The sequence below is a fragment of the Cicer arietinum genome, chromosome 8 (assembly GCF_000331145.2).
Source record: "Cicer arietinum cultivar CDC Frontier isolate Library 1 chromosome 8, Cicar.CDCFrontier_v2.0, whole genome shotgun sequence".
NCBI lineage: Eukaryota > Viridiplantae > Streptophyta > Magnoliopsida > Fabales > Fabaceae > Cicer > Cicer arietinum.
In genome coordinates this window covers 4699759-4718608 of record NC_021167.2, presented here as the reverse complement: position 1 = coordinate 4718608, position 18850 = coordinate 4699759, and the positions used below count along the sequence as shown (strand labels likewise).

At 31.2% G+C, this 18850-nt stretch overlaps 4 protein-coding genes across 4 annotated transcripts; 1 reads left to right on the top strand and 3 right to left on the bottom strand.

Moving 5' to 3' along the window:
• Positions 1-6: 6 nt before the first annotated feature.
• On the top strand, positions 7-2153 carry LOC101504984 (lysM domain receptor-like kinase 4). The gene has a single exon (XM_012718998.2). The coding sequence runs from the start codon at positions 32-34 to the stop codon at positions 1913-1915; it is 1884 nt and encodes a 627-aa protein (XP_012574452.1). The 5' UTR covers positions 7-31; the 3' UTR covers positions 1916-2153.
• A 986-nt stretch (positions 2154-3139) lies between these two features.
• Positions 3140-5433, bottom strand: LOC101515074 (serine/threonine receptor-like kinase NFP). Its single transcript, XM_012719006.3, has one exon. The coding sequence runs from the start codon at positions 5173-5175 to the stop codon at positions 3388-3390; it is 1788 nt and encodes a 595-aa protein (XP_012574460.1). The 5' UTR covers positions 5176-5433; the 3' UTR covers positions 3140-3387.
• A 1127-nt stretch (positions 5434-6560) lies between these two features.
• Positions 6561-9473, bottom strand: LOC101514749 (pentatricopeptide repeat-containing protein At5g66631). Its single transcript, XM_012718971.3, has one exon. It carries the CDS (start codon positions 9220-9222, stop codon positions 7207-7209), a length of 2016 nt encoding a protein of 671 aa, XP_012574425.1. The 5' UTR covers positions 9223-9473; the 3' UTR covers positions 6561-7206.
• Positions 9474-11741: 2268 nt separating this feature from the next.
• On the bottom strand, positions 11742-13816 carry LOC101514098 (cytochrome P450 71D8-like). The gene is made up of 2 exons (XM_004511941.4): positions 12866-13816; positions 11742-12566 (listed from the first exon to the last, which is right to left on the bottom strand). The coding sequence occupies exons 1-2, from the start codon at positions 13769-13771 to the stop codon at positions 11955-11957; spliced, it is 1518 nt and encodes a 505-aa protein (XP_004511998.1). The 5' UTR covers positions 13772-13816; the 3' UTR covers positions 11742-11954.
• Positions 13817-18850: the final 5034 nt, after the last annotated feature.

Below are 18850 nucleotides of genomic sequence, written 5' to 3'. Positions count from 1 at the left end.
TCCCTTCACCTATATCTTCATTTTGACTATAATGTTTATCACCAAAATCTCCATCATTGTTGGACAACAACCTTACATAGGTTTAGCCACAACAGCATGTCCTAGAAAAGGTGATTCTAAGTCCATCCGTGGCTATGAGTGTAATGGCGAAACTCACACATGCCATGCATACCTCACCTTCAGAACTCAACCAATATACAATTCAATTTCCACAATCTCTTCTCTCTTAGGTTCCAACCCATCTCAACTAGCTGAAATAAACTCAGTTTCTTTAAATGAAACATTTGAAACAAACAAAATGGTCATTGTTCCTGTCAACTGTTCTTGTGCTAGTCACAAATATTATCAAGCAAACACAACCTATGTTTTTCAGAACACAGACACTTATTTTCTTGTTGCTAACAACACTTTTGAAGGACTTTCAACTTGTCAAGCTTTGATGAATCAAAATCATAATCCTGGTGATGTTTACCCTGGTAGAAAACTACTTGTTCCTCTTAGATGTGCTTGTCCTACAAAGAATCAAACACAGAAAAATATTAAGTATCTTTTAAGTTATTTGGTTAATTGGGGTGATTCTGTTTCACTCATTAGTGATAAATTTGGTGTTAACTTTAGAACCACTCTTGAAGCTAATACACTTTCTTTAACACAAGCTACAATCTATCCCTTTACAACACTTCTTGTTCCTCTTCTTGATAAGCCTTCAAGTTCTCAAATTCAAACACTTTTGCCAACTCAACAATCTCCACCTTCCTCTTCTTCTTCTTCTTCTTCTTCTTCAACAGATAAAAAATCAAACAAAACTTGGGTATATGTTGTTGTTGGAGTAGTTGGAGGACTGGTAGCTTTAACATTAGTTCTATGTGGTTTTATTTTCTTCAAACAAGGTAAAAAGAAAAATGAATTTGTGATTGTTTCTGAGACTGAGAGTACTAATTATGAGGCAAAAGTGAAACTAGAAGGGAAGAAAATGAAGAAAGTAGATGAAAAATTGTTAGAGACTATACATGGTATAGCTCAATCATTCAATGTTTATGGCTTTGAGGAACTAAAAGTTGCAACTGATAATTTTAGTCCAAGTTTTTGGATTAAAGGGTGTGTTTATCGTGGCGTTATAAAAGGCGATTTGGCTGCAATTAAGAAGATAGAAGAAGATGTTTCAAAAGAGATACAAATTCTTAACAAAATTAATCATTCAAATGTTATTCGCCTTTCGGGTGTTAGCTTCAATGAAGGAAATTGGTACCTTGTTTATGAGTATGCTTCAAATGGAGCATTAAGTGATTGGATTTTTTTCAATAACAAAATGGATGATGGAAAGTTTTTGAGTTGGATTCAAAGAATAAAGATTGCATTGGATGTTGCAACAGGTGTTGATTATCTTCACAGTTTCAATTCATTTCTTTATATTCATAAGGATCTAAAGTGTAGTAACATTCTTCTTGACACTGATTTCAAAGCAAAGGTTGCAAATTTAAGGCTTGCAAAGTGTGTGGAAAGACTTGATGAGGAACATGAAGAATTTGTTCCTACAAGACATATTGTTGGGACAAGAGGTTACATGGCTCCAGAGTATTTGGAAAATGGTATTGTTTCTACAAAGCTTGATGTGTATGCATTTGGGGTGTTGATGTTGGAAATCATCACAGGAAAAGAGGTTGCTACAATTTTATCAGAAGATAGTAAAATGAATTTGTCACATGTTTTAAGTGGTATACTTTGTGAGGAAAATGGTAATAAGAAGTTGAAGGAGTTTATGGATCCTTTACTTGAAGGAAATTATCCAATTGAACTTGCTATGTTTGTGATTGAAATTATTGATAACTGTTTGAAGAAGGATCCAGTAGATCGTCCTGCAATGAATGAGATTGTTCCAACTTTGTCAAGAATATTGAACTCTTCATTGAGTTAGGAAATATCAGTGAATGTTCCAAGATGCCAAAGCTTTAGCAGGGCTTCTTTATGTTAAGGGATATTACTTAGATCAGTCAATGATTATGTGTTTATTAATTTCTGGTTTTCTTTAATTATATGCTAGTACTGATGTGATGTGTTTGTTAAGCTAGTCTTTATAGTGTGTGAGGAATGAGGAAGAATGAATATGAATTTTATTTTATTTTATTTTGAGAACAAAGACATAAATTATGGTACTCATTGTTATCTCTACTAGATCTAGTAATCTTAGACTTAATTAACTATAACTCTTAAAATTTAGGTGTGCCCTTCTCGGATATAGATCATCTTCTTTCATCTTTTTAAAGTCCTTAACACACCACTCTTAACTCTCTCACGGAAGCCATATATACAAATTAATTTTATTAATTATTTTGTTTGGTGAATATATTTTCGAAAGATATTGTCAAGAACATTTATATCAGACATACATTAGTAGTTGAATTAAATTTTCATATAATGAGGAGTAAGTGAAGAATATATTTTTGGTAAAAGATGTGTTATTGATAAAAATGGATGATAATTGATTCATCACTTCCAAGTTTGAAATTTCCAATCATTTTGGCCTTTAGCAGCAGGTTTGACATTATGCAATGAACTGTTGATGCTCATAAAAGATTCTTTTCTCTACATAGACGTGATTGTGTCAACTCAACCATCAAGGATACTTGCTAGGTAGGTAGGTACCTTCATCAATTATTGAAACAACAAATACGACTTTTGTAATTTTATATAGTATATGTTTTATTAAGTGCCTTTAGTGTTACATGAATATCCAACCATCCCAAAATATGTAGGGAACAAAATAAACCATAGCTGATTTGTAGCAAGATTTATAGGTGCCAATGTATATATTTTAAAAGAATTATAGCTCTAGCATTTGTCTATATCATCAACTTGCAAAGTCAAATCTTTTTAACGATTCAATGATTATTATTGATTGACAATATAAAATAATTTAAATTGCAGTGTATATTAATTAAATCTAAATATATGAATAGTGTATAAACGCTTTGATCTAGCTGAAGTGCCTTTCAATTAAAGAACAAATCTGTGAATGTGGTACAATATACTTAGGTCAAGTTTTTACATTACTTCCTAAATATGGACTTTTGTATTTGTCTGTTTCATTTGGATATGTTTGCACATGTAACAGGATTCATCATATGATACAAACTATCAATTCTCTGATTAACAAAGACAGTGAAATATGCAAATTTATTCTGAGTTCAATAGCAGCTTGCAATTCACTTAGCCAAAACTCATGTTTTAAAGAATAACAGATAGAAGAAAAACAAAACAAATGAAATTTAGAACACTCCCCTTAATTAAACTAACCATATACTTCCACGCATAAAAATATAGTTATCATGTAAACAAAGTACCATCTTCAATATGAAAGAAAACAGAATTAATATTATCTTCACTTGATCAACGAGCTGCTATAGAAGTAACAATTTGAGTATCTTCAACATCTAACCCAAATGTCAAAGATCTTTCTAATGTTGGTTCAGATGATGGTTGATTGAGAAGGTTAAGACAAAGAACAATTTCTTCAATAGTTGGTCTTGACAATGATTTATCAGCAGTGCAATTCACTGCCAAAGAAGCCAAACTAAGAGCATTATCTATAGGATAAAAGTTTTCTAACTTAGGATCCATCCATTTTCTTAGCCTCTCTTCTTTATTCCCTTCTAGATCAAAAATCATCCAAAAATCCTTCCACATAATAACAACCTCACCATTTTCTTTCGTTGTTACGCCTTTTTTTCCGGTTAGCAACTCTATCAGAACCACCCCAAAAGCGAAAACATCTATTTTCGGCATCATCGGGTTGGTTGAAGTTCTAGCCATCGAAAAATTCGCTATCTTGGCCTTAAAGTTCGCGTCGAGAAGGATATTACTTGTTGTGATGTCTCTGTGGATTATCCTTGGATAAGTATGTTCATGCATGTATTGCAGACCAACTGCAACATCCACTGCTATGCCTATTCTCTGAGACCATGTAAGGGAGACTGTCGAATCCGAAGTTTTCGAAGATTCCAAGAACAACCATTCATCAAGAGAACCATTTTCAGCATACTCATAAACCAGAAAACAGTTACCCTCGTTGTCCGAAGACACACCCATTAGTTTCACCAGATTTCCATGATTTACCTTCTGCAGAATTTTCAGCTCCTCAGAAGCATCTTTCTTAGTTTTTTTCACTGCTAAAACTTTACCATCTATATTAGCCTTATAAACTGATTCACCAATCTTACATTGGTCACTCAGGTTCATTGTAGCTTCCATGATCACATCCATTTCATACATTGTTGGCTTGCTTACGTAACCCGAAACTCCTGAAAGTAACTTATCTGCAGTCTCAGATAAAGAAGCAGTCCTATTCAATCTCTTCATTTTCAGACAGTATAAATACACAAGTGATACTGTTAAAACTGTAACGAAAAAAGCACTTCCTATACTAATACCAATTATAACAGGAAGTTGAATGCTTCTCTTTCTTCCATTCGAAGACGGTTGAGCTAGAATAGGTAACCTTGTCACAGGAATCAAAACTGGAAGGTTGGCTGCAGAAGCAAAGTTTTGATTGTAATTGTTTTCAGTCAATATATCAACTTGTGATGCACCAAATTTGGAACTTACAGTTGAAACATTGTCGTTAGCGTGCCACACGTAAGTTATCAGATACTTTATTCCTTTGTTCAGCTGAGTCTTTGAAGGGCACCTGCAGAATATTGGGACTACAACTTTGATGAATGGTGGAATAAGATTAGGATTTAGACCAGGGTTGGAATCTTCCATTTCAAGATAATTGGTGAGATTCTGATATGAAGTGGTTGAAACTAGAATGTAGCTGTCGCCGAGCTTGATCGTGTAGGTGTTATTGGCGAAAGAGCGATGTTTAGTGCAGCCACAAGTTACAGGTACTAATAAGACTTGACCTGGTATCAGCTCTTTATCCTCGTCGTCTATGTTACTCGCTCTTGCGATGGATAAAGGACTGATATCAAATAAATCAGATATGTTTGTTAGGCTTAAAAAATTTGGAGACTGAGCAATGTATGTCACATAAGTTTCACATGAAGGAGGTGAATCCACAGGGCATGAAAAGTTTGTTCCACTGAGGTGTTGTGATTGAGCTGAGATGTTAGTGAGAAACAACATGAGTGCAAGAAAAAGAACATGAGATCTAGAGGGAAGAAAGAAGACAGACATTTTGTGAAAGTTGTGAAGAAATGGAAGTTATTATGAGGGGAAGAGAGAAGAGTGTTTCTTAATGCAGGAACTTAGCATTGGTGATATGGAGCATTTGTTGTCAATAAAATATCTTTTCGCATACCAATCATTTTCTTCCTCTATCAAAAAGTCCTGTCATATAAAAAAATAGATTACTTATGTTTAAATCTCAGTAGTAATTTGGCTAGTGACATTGAATAAGTTATATGCAAGAGCTCGAAGGTTCAATTACTGACACTATCAGTTTTTCCTTAATCTTTAGTTTTATTTTGTAATCTTCCTCTAACTTTATATGTAAGTATGGGTGAGCATATACTAGGTCGAGTTAGGTTTTGAAAGGCCTGCGTCTGGTCTATCCAAAAAATTCAATGCCTAAGTAGCTGTTGTAGGCTTACTTTTTATACTTGAGTCTGACCTCGATGGAAGTCTGGTATGTGTTAGCATTCTTAAAACCTATTTATTTTAACATATTTGAATAAATAATCAGACATATCTTTAAATAAATTAACGAGTTAATATGTCAATGAAATTAAATTCTATTTTGATATTTAACATGACATTTTAAAGAATTTGAATTTATATGATATTCAACTTCAATTTTATTTTATAACAATACATTTAAATAAGTCAAAAACTAAAGAAGATTAATATGTTTAAATTACTAAAAGTTAAATATCTAACAAAAAGATCAAAATTTAATATAATAGTTGTAATACTAATAAAAAATATTATTTATATTTATTTAAATAAGTCGGTTTGATAGGCCTTAAATACATTTTATACCCAAACATTTTTAACTAAATAGATTTTTTTAGAAATCTTGACCTTGTCGGATTAAAAAAACTATGGTAGGACCTAACGTAGACTAGGCCGTATCCCCACCCCTAGTTGTAAGGTTGGAATATTTTCAAGAGTTATTATCATATTTATCTCTTCTTTTGGTTTGATATTAAAAATATGCTTCTGTCTGTGTCATCAGTTCTATTATTTTTCCTTTCCCAATCTCAGTCACTTTGGACAAATTCAAATTAAGCATGAAATCATGGGCAGAATATAATAAAGATGGTATTTTTGTATTGTAAATCAATTTGGTGTCTATACACAATGTCAGCTAGCTGGCCGGTACCTAAACACCATCTACTTTGGTGCCTTTACCAGTTTTTTAAGGGGCATTAGATAAGGTTTAATGTTTAACAAAGGCCAAGATTATTATCTATATGCTTATTATAATATATGCAGGCAATGAACAGCTTAAAATGTTGACACTTCCAGCTACTTAGCTTTCAGTATATTAAAACACCTTAACAAACTCCCCATTATTTAATAAACAAATCAACTCAAATTTGAAGCAATGTTTACTGTAGTTAAGCAGGCCAAAAAAATATACGAAGTGATTATATGTTCCCTGTTTCTGGTACATGACTAACTCCTAGAAACGAAGTTTACATTGCCACATAAGCTAACTTATCCTAAATTAAAAAGAACAAGATGTCCTTAGTTCTTATCCTACCCTTCCTTACTTGAGTGCAGCCTTTTGTACTTTATATTCATCTAACCCACAAACAAGCCAAAAACACTTGTATGGTCTTAAGTTCAAATTCAGCTTTGAGAATACAACAATATTAAAACTCTTTATTAATAACTTTGTCACTCAAGTGGTTCTACCCAATTCAAGGAATCAGCTCCCAGAGTAATGCGCAGGGATACCTTTTTTATACAAAAAACTGAAAGGTTCCTTCGTTCTGATATTATACCAAGATGATTTCTAGCAGTTGACCAAGTGAATACAATGAAGCAAGAGCTAATTCCTGAGTATCAACTCATGTCCTGCCAATAATACATTTTCAAAACTGAAATAATTACTGCAACTTTTAACAATATTTTTCAAATCCTCCCAAAAAAACATCACAGGTTAAGGAATTTGGGTATTGTTTTTCACTTGTTATACTTTGTGCTGAGATTTCATGCATGGAGAATTACGCCTCTATCAATATAGAACAATGGATAACTCTAGCCCCCTTTTGAAGCAAAACAATTTGAATAAATGTTATAAACTCTTGTGAGATCTGCAGAGCTGACAGTCCATACATGACCAGGTAATGCAAGTGGAAGGGCCACATTCACTTCTTCACAGCTCTCTTCTACTGCTGCAGCCTCTCTCCGCCTCCCTTCTTTCCACAGGCTCTTCACTAGCAACTCTTTTGTGGAAGAATCGGGCATCGAACCCGAATTCTTCATGTCTTCAAACAGCCTCCAAGCCAGTGCAGCTCTGTTTGACTTGCAATAACCTTCGATTAGTACCTTAAACAGATAAGCATCTAGCTCTAAACCGCTCTGTCGGACCATTGAAAAGAGTTTCTGCACGGTTTTAATGTCTCCATGTTGTGAAAAATATTGCATTAGACCTGAAAATGTTTGGATATCTGGGCAAATACCATTTAAAATCATCTCATCAAGCATATCCATGGCATCAGAATTCCTTCCACACTTGGTTAATGTTCTTAAAAGAGAGGAATACAGAAGCATCAAGTTAACTTTTGATATAGACCCGCAAAGTATTCGGTCTTCATTGAAAACCTTGAGAGCAGCATCAGCATTTTTGGAAATCCCATAGAAGTCAATGATTAACCTGATGGTACTGAATGGTAATCTCATTCCCTCTATTCTAATCTTGGAGATGAGACTATCGACTAATTCAGTACGTCCATGGCGCGCAAGAAGGGTCGTGATTCTTTGCACTGTGTATATATTATGAGTAAATCCAGGTCGATTAGCAACCCAACAGAAGAAATTCCACGCAGTATCTGGAGAATTGAAACTTCTAAGTATCTTGCATACCAACCTAGTTGTCCACACAAAGTCGGCATCCTCTAGTGCTGATACCTCATCAGGACTCCAATTCTGTAAGGCACTTGCCAAAGACCGCGGATCCAGCCACGGTTTTAAGTGGATCCCATCTACATGATCACATTGAGAAGCATGAATCTCACCCTCATTTTCATTCTCACTTTCATCCTCATCCTCATCTACATTCTCATTCCCATCCTCATCATTGCTATCTATAGAATATCTTACGTTCTTGATTCTTTTGTCCGGGCAAATGTCGCTAAACAATTCATCAATATCCTTAAGAAATCCTTCATCCTTCACCCGCTGCAACAACAAACTCAAAGTCCGACTAGGTAATATTCCATCAACTTGCATCTCATTAACTAAAACTCCAATTTCATCAAACAGTTTGCTACCAACCAAACCTTCAATCAAAACAAAGTACTGTTTCAAAGTACGTTTGATCCTCATCAAAGGCAACGAATTAAATACCTCAATAGCTTCCCAAAACTTCCTACATTTCACAAGGTGCTCAATTATTATACTAAAGCTTCTACAATTAGGAAGTGACCCTTCATCAACCATCTTATGAAAAACTCCAACAGCTTCAAAATCCTTACCCATTTCTACATAAAGAGCCATAACAATGTTATAAGATTCACTACATACACGATTACTTGCAACTCTATACTCATCCCAAACCCTAAGAACAGAATCAATATCCCTAGCTGCAGCATGCCACTGCATTAGATTCATAAAGCTAATCCTAACATTGCCAAACCTTTTACTTTTGATATCATCAATGAGGGATTTGAGCTCAGCACATCGACCAGATTTTGCAAGAACAGTAGCAAGAGCATGAAGGGTATTCTGGGTATGTGAAAAATTATGACTTTTTGTTTTCTCAAGGGTGTGAATGAAGGAAAGTGCAGAATCTGCACAAGGTGCAGAACGAAGTGCATGAGTGACAATATAAGAATCGAATAAACGATGGTTTATGAGAGTGGGAAGAGTTGAATCGGGATTGTTGGAACGTAGTGTAAGTCGAATTGAATCAATGAGCTTTGCACGGTTTAGGTAGTGACAAATCTTTGTAGGAAAAGGGTCACGACGACGTGTAAAGAATCGAATTTGAAGGTGAAATTGGAAGGTTAATCTGTTGAAGTTGCGAGAAAAGGGAGTCAAATGTATCGACATTCAGCACTGCTTGGAATTATGGTGGAAATTGATCAAGAACGAGGAAGTGTTTTGTTCTTCATTGAGTGAAGCAAATAATCGAACACTTGGTATGTTCGAATGCGAAAACACACTGAAACTTCGATAATGAATAATGGACGTGGAAATTTGACGCTGCGTTGGTTTGTGTATGAAATTAGACGGTAAAATAAGGTGATTTGGGCTTTTGGACAAAAGGAAATGATTTGTGGCCTGTTTCGAATTTATATATATGATTGATGTTCCATACCCCACATACACTAATTTAATATTTCATCGTTATAAAATATGTTCAATGAAATTAACTTTTTATTCATTGCATCAATTTTAAATAATTTAATTTTTCTTTTTAATTAATTTTCTGTTTGTTGAGTTATATCATGTTTCTTAACATAATATTATTAGAATTATGGTATTTATATTAAAGAGATTATCATAAACCTATGTTTTTTCTTCTTTTATCCTTTTTTCTCTTTACTTTTTTATTCATAAAATTTATCGTTGTATTTCACTTCATATTAGAAGAAAGTCTTTTCTCAATCACCAAAGTTATTGATATAGCCAAATCTTGTTTTATTTATTTATTTATTCTTATATGATAAGGACAAAGTTGCACCAAATATTGTTATAGATGTAAAAAAAAATTGTCTTTGTCAATTCTGACATCAAAAAATTAGAGATGACATTTTACTTGGATGATATTTATGATTGAATAGAAATTATAATTTCAAATTTATTACCTATTTTTATATCAATCTTTTTGTTGGTGTGACATTGACATTGTTGATAAAATTTTTAATTTATTTTGGTTTATGCAAGTACTTAAGTACAAAACAAGAAATATTTTTTTCACAAGTTTATGATATCAAATTTTTGTTGGAATTTTTTATCATCCCAAAGTTTGGTAATATGAGCATTTGATTGTTTAATTATTGTTGATTTTGTTATATACTTGTACGACATGGTAATTAATCATTTATCTATATCTATATGTTTTTATTGTTTAATTATTCGCTATATGATTTTATTTTATATAGATAAACATTTTTCATTCTTTAACATTTTGTTAATTAGGGTAGGGGAGACCACAATCAAAGTTGCTTCATCTGTGCACTACAATGCCACATTCCATCTCTTTTGTTTCACACAACTTCCATCCACGCAGGGCTCAATGTTGACAAGGGACTACCGTAGTTTCAAGGTCACGCAGTGTAGAGTAGAAAATAAAATAAAATAAAATAAAATGATTAAAAACAAAGTGTCAATGGCATTCTATAAAATCAAATTAATTAATTAGAACAAAGTGGCAATACATTGAAAAAGAATTTCAACGCACAAATCAAAGCCTAGTTGTTTGTTTGCATAAAAAATAGAAATAGATTATTCTCGTCGGAATATTGAAGGCGTGAGATAATCCTGACACAAGAGATTATACAAAATTACAAACCTTTGATTAATTAACATGATTGTCAAATACACTGCGTATTTCATTTCTAAGTTCTATCCTTCCAAGGCCATGCCTAGTTTTAGTTTGAAGTATATCGATATGGACCAAACAATCATATATCTATCATCATAATTGAAATTGATAGGCTTAATTGCAGTTTTGATCTTCTTATTTTAGTTGAATCGCGAAAGTAGTCTCTCCATTTTGTTTCTTCTCAGTTTTGGTTCTTAAGCAGAATTTTGGTTCAAAATTTCATGAAATTTTATTTTTTTTCTTTTATTTAAGTCACATCATGCTTCAATATTTCATTTGCAACAATGGTACCTGAAATATATGATCAAAAATGGTGTAGTGCGGCTTTAAAAAATGAAATTTCATCAAATTTTGGACCAAAATTCTGTTTGGGGACCAAAATTGAGGAGAAACAAAATAGAGGGACTACATTCGCGATTCAGCTAAAATAGGGAGACTAAAATTGCAATTAAGTCAAATTGATATAAATAATAGATAATCTCATAAAAAAAGTCACACTTGATGTTTTAATATTAATCATTCATTATTTGATCAATGATTACTATTTATTTCTCTCATTTTCTCACAATAAAAACCCTCCCAATTTTGCTTTAAATAATTTTTTACTTTTATTTACTCAAATTTAAAAAATACAAAAGCAATTGCACGATGTATCTTAACTAATTGTTGGGTAGGAAACGTGAGTTAGAAGAAAACTGAATGTTAAACAATTTAAGTGAGAGAACTCATAAAATTAATTCATGTCTTAAGATTTTTTATAAATAATGTAATATCCAATTCATTTGTCTGATTATTTTTCACCAAATGTATTGATCATTTGAACTTCCTTCACTAATCAGACGTTAGTTCTTTCGGACTATATAGCAAAACTCTTGAAAAAATAAAAAAAAATGTTTAATTGTGCAAATAAATTTTTTCACAATTAAGTTGTTGTTGCTATGTCGATTTTCATTTGAAAATTACACAAACACAAGTGTACTTTTATTTAAAACTTCGGTATCTAGAATCTTGAAATTTAAACTAAATAACAAAATCAAAGTTTTATTTTTACTACATCTACTTGATATACAATACATGTAAGATAAATTCAAATGACCACATATTACAACATTAATTATTTATATTCTTATGAAACAACTAAGGTTGAACTTTTATTTTTGAAAAAGTTAAAATTTTACATAAGAGTATAGTCTAGAGTTGACTTCAACAAGCATTATGATCTAGTATGATGGAGTCATAGAACGTAATTTGTAGGAATCAAAGACAACTCATTTTTCCTTCCAACTGCCAATCCAAAATGTTCAATCATATCAAAATCATGAGGTTTCATATGATTTGGGAGTTCCCAATTGAAGTGATAAAGTAATAGAGCCAAAGGAAGCATAATACTTGCTAAACCAAATGACATGCCAGGACACATTCTCCTTCCAGCTCCAAAAGGAATATACTCAAAATTATTCCCTTTGAAATCAATAAAACTACCATCAAATCTCTCTGGAATGAACCTCTCAGCATCACTCCAATATTCAGGATCTCTTGCCAATGCCCATGCATTTATCATGACTTTAGTATTTTTTGGTATTTCATAACCACCAATGATAGTTGATTCACTGCATTCTCTAGGGACCAACAGAGGAGAAGGTGGGTGTAGCCTCATTGTTTCTTTGATTACTAAATTTAAGTAAGTAAGCTCATGTAGATCAATTTCAGATATTTTTTCTTTTCCTCTTAATACTTTTCTTAATTCAGCTTGTGCTTTCTCCCTCACACTTGGATTTTTCATCAATTCTGACATAGTCCACTCTATTATTGTCGCTGTTGTATCAGTTCCAGCAACAAATACATCCTAAAATATTATATAAATTTTTATATATTAGTAAAATTAGAAAGGAAAAAGAAGTAAATTCAATAAGAATTGACCAGAAATTGCACCTTCAAAATATAAGTAAAATTGATTTTTTTTTCATACTATTCAATGATAATATATCAAACATGCTCTTCATAATTAATATTCTTTCTTTTATGCAATTAAAGGAAATGAGCTATAATTTATAAGGTAATGAGATGAATTTTTAAATGAGATGAACAAGAATAAATATGATTGACTAACTATCTTAAGAAAAATGAATAATTTTTTTTGCTAACCCAAATCACAGCTTTGATGTTGTTGGTTGTTATTTGGACATCAAGACTACCACTTTGTTGCACTCTCAAAAGAACATCCACAAGATCTTCGTTTTGAACATCAATATTGTTGTCTTCTTTTGGTCTTCCTCTGTTTTCTTCATGTTGTCTAACAATGTTTCCCATGATTGTGTCTGCCCTCTTGTGAATTTTCTCCAACTTTGGTCTCATCCCAGTTATTACATGTAAAAATTTCATGGAAGGAAACAAATCATCCACATCAAATCCACCTGACAATTCAACTACCTTTCTAACCAAATCCACAAATTCATCTTGGTCCTTTGATTTATCACCAAACGCCGCTCTAGAAATAGTCGAACTCACCATCGATAAAATTCTACTAGTCAGATTGATCGTTGTGTCTATCGATGATTGAATCGATTTTATAAATTTATTTGTCTCATCTTCTCTAATGTAAGAAAATGATTGAACCCTTTTAGCATTTAGAAGCTCTAGCACACATATTTTTCTCATTTGTCTCCAATAATCACCATATGGTGAAAATACAATATCTTTTGATCCATAGGCCATAATTTCAGGGGAAAGAAGTTTTGGCCTATTGGCAAAAGCAACATCATGGGTTTTCATTACTTCCTTAGCTAACTTAGGAGATGATACAATAACTGTGGAAATTTCACCAAGTTGTAGGTGCATGAGAGGTCCATATTTATGTGAAAGTTCTTTTAGAGCATAATGTGGAAGTTTTTTTGACATGGCTAATTGATGAAGGTTACCAATTAGAGGTAACTTTCTTGGACCAGGGGGCAATTTGTTAAGGCTTGTTTTTGGCTTGTAATATTTTGCTAGACGATGCAATAGGAACAACAAAATGAAGGGAATAACATAGAAGGAAAATGGAGCTTCCATGGCATTAATTAAACTCTAATGTATTTGTGTATGTTTATTTATTGGATTATTATCATATATATATAGACTCTTGAATCTAGCTAGCTTTTTATGCTTTGACATAGCTAGTTTTTTTTTTTTTTTGTTACAGATATAGCTAGTTTGGCTTTACATGTTTCACGGCGTTTTGAAATTCATATTTTTTTATAAAAACAAGAAAACGTCGTGTGTGAATTGAATAACATTATAAGTCTTTATATTGGGTCATGTCACGAGGGTTCCGAAAATTATTATATTAAATAAAAAATAATTACATAAATCAATTGAACACCGAATGTTTATTAAAATTCTTAAAGCAATGTATTTAAAGATTCTTTCACTTATATGACATTTAATATCTATTAAATTTGAGATTTTTTATTTTCTTTTTTTTCAGTTACATGAAATAAAAAGAAAAAAAAAGACGGAAAAAGAACTAAACTATTAAGTCGTTAAACACACTTATAATTTATTCATACTTGATATACTAATATTATACATCAATTTCTCATTATTAAATGTATTTTTGTATATAATTTCACTATCATTTGATCAAATATTAAAAAGAGTTTAATATGTATTAGCTCCTACAAATTTTTTTAAAAAATTTATTGGATTCTAAAAACATTTCTTCAACTTTTAATTCCTACAATATTTTATGTTAATCCTTATAAAATCAAAATAATCGAGATTTTATCATAATATTGTCAAATTTTACATATACACTATGTGTTACTACAAGTGTTTGTAGGGCACTTGTTAAATTATTATAGCATAATTTGAAATTTCTCGTTATAATTTTGTTCACAAATCAAATTTAGATTTTAAAATTGTATGTGTTGATTGATTTTAAACTTTAAATTTATGAAATATCAAATTGTTCTCTCAATTTGTTTAATGTTGGGCAAAATGTTATGTGCGTCAAATAATTATGTTAGAGATATTGATGGGTCACCAATGTGATTTGTCCATATTGATGTCACCTCATACAAAGTCTTAAAAACAAGTTTCATACTCATTAAAAAGTTACATTTTTATACATACTGTACTCCACGTAATTGTTAGTTGGTTTTAGGTTTCAACGCCAGAAATACACATCAAAATTTAAGATTTTAACAAATATGAAACTTATATTTAATGTTTTATGTGACGTTCATCAACGTGGACAAGTTGTTGTGTCTTTTAACGTGACATATCAACATTTCTAACATAACTATTTAATAGAGGAAACATTTAGACAGTTAAACAATTTAGATAAATAATTTAATATTTTATAAATTTAAAATCCTAAATTAACCAAATCTCATAATTTCAACACGTAATTTACTCTAATTTTTTTCTTACTTCATGTCCTCACAACATTCCTAATTTTTTGTTTTTGTCTTTTAGTCTTTAACCTACAACACATTAAATAGGGTGAAATGTGACATTGATAGGTTACACCATGCATCATTACTGGAACTCGAAGGTCTATTGCCCTACTTCATGTCAAGTTAGACTATGAAATATTTATTTATTAAATTAACTAAACCAAGGTTTTCAAAAAAGGCATTTTACACTAGAATTTTAGAACGAACACCTTAAACAACCTTCATCCATGCAGGTCTCAGGTATACATAGAAGAAGTCGTTGTCACAACCAACGTATACATAGTTTGAAGGCCACATAGTGTAGAGTAGAAAATCAAGTATAAAAATGTTTAAAAAGTAAATGTCAATGGAATTTTAAGCACAAGTTAGAAAAGGCATGAGAATAAGCATGATGCAGCAGCCGATAGAATTAAACATTTGGTATCCATCATTGTTATTGCGTATGGCCCAATGCTCCCTAGTTAATCTCTTATTCTTAACCATCATCAGGCCTTGTCTGGGCAATATAAATTATAATCAAAATATTATTTTTTTAATAAAAAAAATATTTGTAACATATTTTTTTGACACATATTTTTCAATATATTAAAATTTATATGAGTTTTAATAAATTTAAATGGAATCTACACAATTTAGTATGATCCAAATAAATTTTAACTAATAAAATAAGTGTTGAAATATAAGTTACAGAGCCTATTGCTGTAACTCATCAAAATTAAAATCATGCAAAAAACAATGTCAGGGATAAAATTTATATAAACAAGAAAAGAAAGGAAATAAAAAATAATATCCGGATTAATTTTAAAAAAAAAATCAGTAATGATTACAATTATAAACTAAAGATGAAATAGTAATTACAAATTTAAATTAAAGATACACAAGAATTAACAAGATTTTCTAACAATTATAATAAAGATTTAATTTACATACACTAACAATAATCTTTAAATTGTCAGTATGTCACAACTGTTATACTAGTAAAAATATTTAATTTTTAGATATAATTGTTCATGCGGTCACTTAATTTCAGATAACACTTTACTGCTTTATCTATTTTTTCTTCTTGATTTGGTCATTTATTTAATTTTAAGTAAACAATTTGATCTTTTATGTTTTAAAGTGTTAACAATATTATCATTTTTTTACAAAAATTCTTCAAAAAATTTAAATAAAACTCATAAAATTAATTATCATCTTCAATATAATGCAAATTTTATCAAATTTATAACTCAAATCTTTAAATAAATTTATATTTTCATTATTTATATTTTTGAATTTTTATAATAAAATTAAATAAATGATCAAATCAAAAAAAAAATTTGAAGTGTTATCTAAACTCAAATAATAAATGTCATTTTAAAAAAAATGTCAAACTCTAAAAGTTGGGAGAGTTGATAACGAGATTCTCCTTTAGAACAAACTTGATTTTGATACATAAAGTTGTTCATTTGGGGGAAAATTATATATCTTGTCATCGAATATTAGTCTCATATCATCGATCGGAATATATTTGGGGTGTCTACTAGAGATCAAAATTCCTAATTACTTTGTTAAATGTATGTATAATTTCCTCATTGCTATGTATAATTTTCTCAATGTTAAATGTATGTATTATCAACCTTTTCATGTCTAATACAATTGAGTTTAATAATCACCCTCAATAAAATAATATTAACAATATTATTAATAAAACTACTAATTTACATTAGTAGTTAAAAAAACAATTATAAAGATAAGATTAAAAGAATTTAGATCATCGCTTATAGTGATGACAATGTCAACTATTCTCCCTCGTGAAAAGTTATTTCCAAGTTAAACAGGTTTAACAATAATCACAACCTTAGACACTAACCATTTATTAGGGTGGTTTTCTGTTTAATATCTTTTCAAATTTTTAAAAAATCAAAAACTAATTTCAATTTTGAATTTTAATTATAGTTAGTTTTCAATTTTTATTTTTTAGTCTAAAAATTTAATTATACACATAAAAATAATGTATCGGTATAAGGCAAACAGGTCCAAATCAAGCTTAGCAAATGTGGCCTAAATTCACTTTAAATCTTGGACTCAACTCAATGGTCCAATCTATGTCAATAAAAATAACTTAAGGCAACTAACTATCTGAGTCTCAAAGGGACATCATTAGTCTTCACCTAAAAATTTGTTGCAACGGCTACATTCGTAATAGTTTATGTTCACATCAAGGAAATCTTTAAACTATCTTTATTGTGATTGAATGACAATGACTCTCAAATTAAGAAAATACTTGAAAGAGCAGACCGATCATATGGCTTATGTTACATAGTAATTTGTGGCCCAAAACTAGTATATTTAGAAGGTTCTTCCCTAGGTAACACACACATTTCATAACTTAGAAACACTAAGTCTTGTTATCACCCTCCCTTACTTTGGCATTAGAGTGTTTTTGAATGTGCTCCATTTTTTTCGCATTGGAGTTGGAGCGTATGAAAAGTCAAGGAACCAACATCAATTCATTAAATATTTAGTTAGCAGAGGTCAGAGTGAATTGGAGTAGTCAAATGTGGTAGTCAAAATGATTATTGACAGTGGCAAATGGTGATCGACGACCAATGGTAGTTGCAAGAGGAGTTCGATAGAGGTCGAAATTGTGGCCAACGGTGGTCTGAGTGTGTTGGGTGGGCTCACTCCCCAAGTGGAACCCACTAATTTTACTAGTATTATTATTATTATTATTGAAATAAAAAGAAAAAGAAAAAAAAAAGGATTTTAACGGGCTTGGCCCACTTGAAGGTAATAAAAAGGGATTTAGAAATCCCTAAGAATATAATACAGAAAGACAACGGAAGAAGAACGGTTGCCAGAGAAGAAAAATAATGGTTTGGTTCCAGTGGTGGTAAGGTGTGTAGCAAACTTGCTCGGTTTGATCTACAAATTTAGTATGTTATTCCTACCACTGAGTTTGTTATTTTAATATATAATTTGAGTTGTTTTATCTTCTCTGAGAGTTACTTTGGCATACCCATTTTAGTGGAAGGTTGTTATAAGGTTGTTATAAGGTTGTTATAAGGTTGTTATAGGGTTGTTATTGTTGATTGATATTCCTTATTGTTATTAGGAAGACTCTTGGTGTACCCATTAAGTATTATAGTGGAAGTTTTTACTGGACTAGGTCCCGTGGTTTTTATTCTCTCAATTTGAGGGAAGTTTTCCACGTTAAAAAATTGCGTTTGTCTCATATTTAATTTTCTGCCAATTATTATTACTCTTGGAATTGTATTTTCTGTTTGGCCATTTATCTGCACATGTGGGGGGAAATATTCTGTATTATTGAGATAATTATCGCTAATTATCTCTGGTTTTTCCCAACAAAGTGGTATCAGAGCTCAGTTATTTAATTTGTGCATTTAAATGGAGGAGGAAAATAAAGGTCCCAATATGATTAAACTCAACTCTTCTAATTATACACTTTGGAAGACTCTCATGGAAGACATGTTATACAGTAAATATTTGTATGATCCTATTGAGGGTGACACTGCTAAACCCGCAGATAAATCTGACGCTGACTGGAAGAAGATGAATAGAAAGGCAGTGGCGTTGATCAGGCAGTGGTTGGATCTTAGTGTGTATCCACATGTTGAAACTGAAATAGATGCTAACAAGATGTGGGAAAAATTAAAAGAGTTGTATGAACGAAAGAATGTGCAAAATA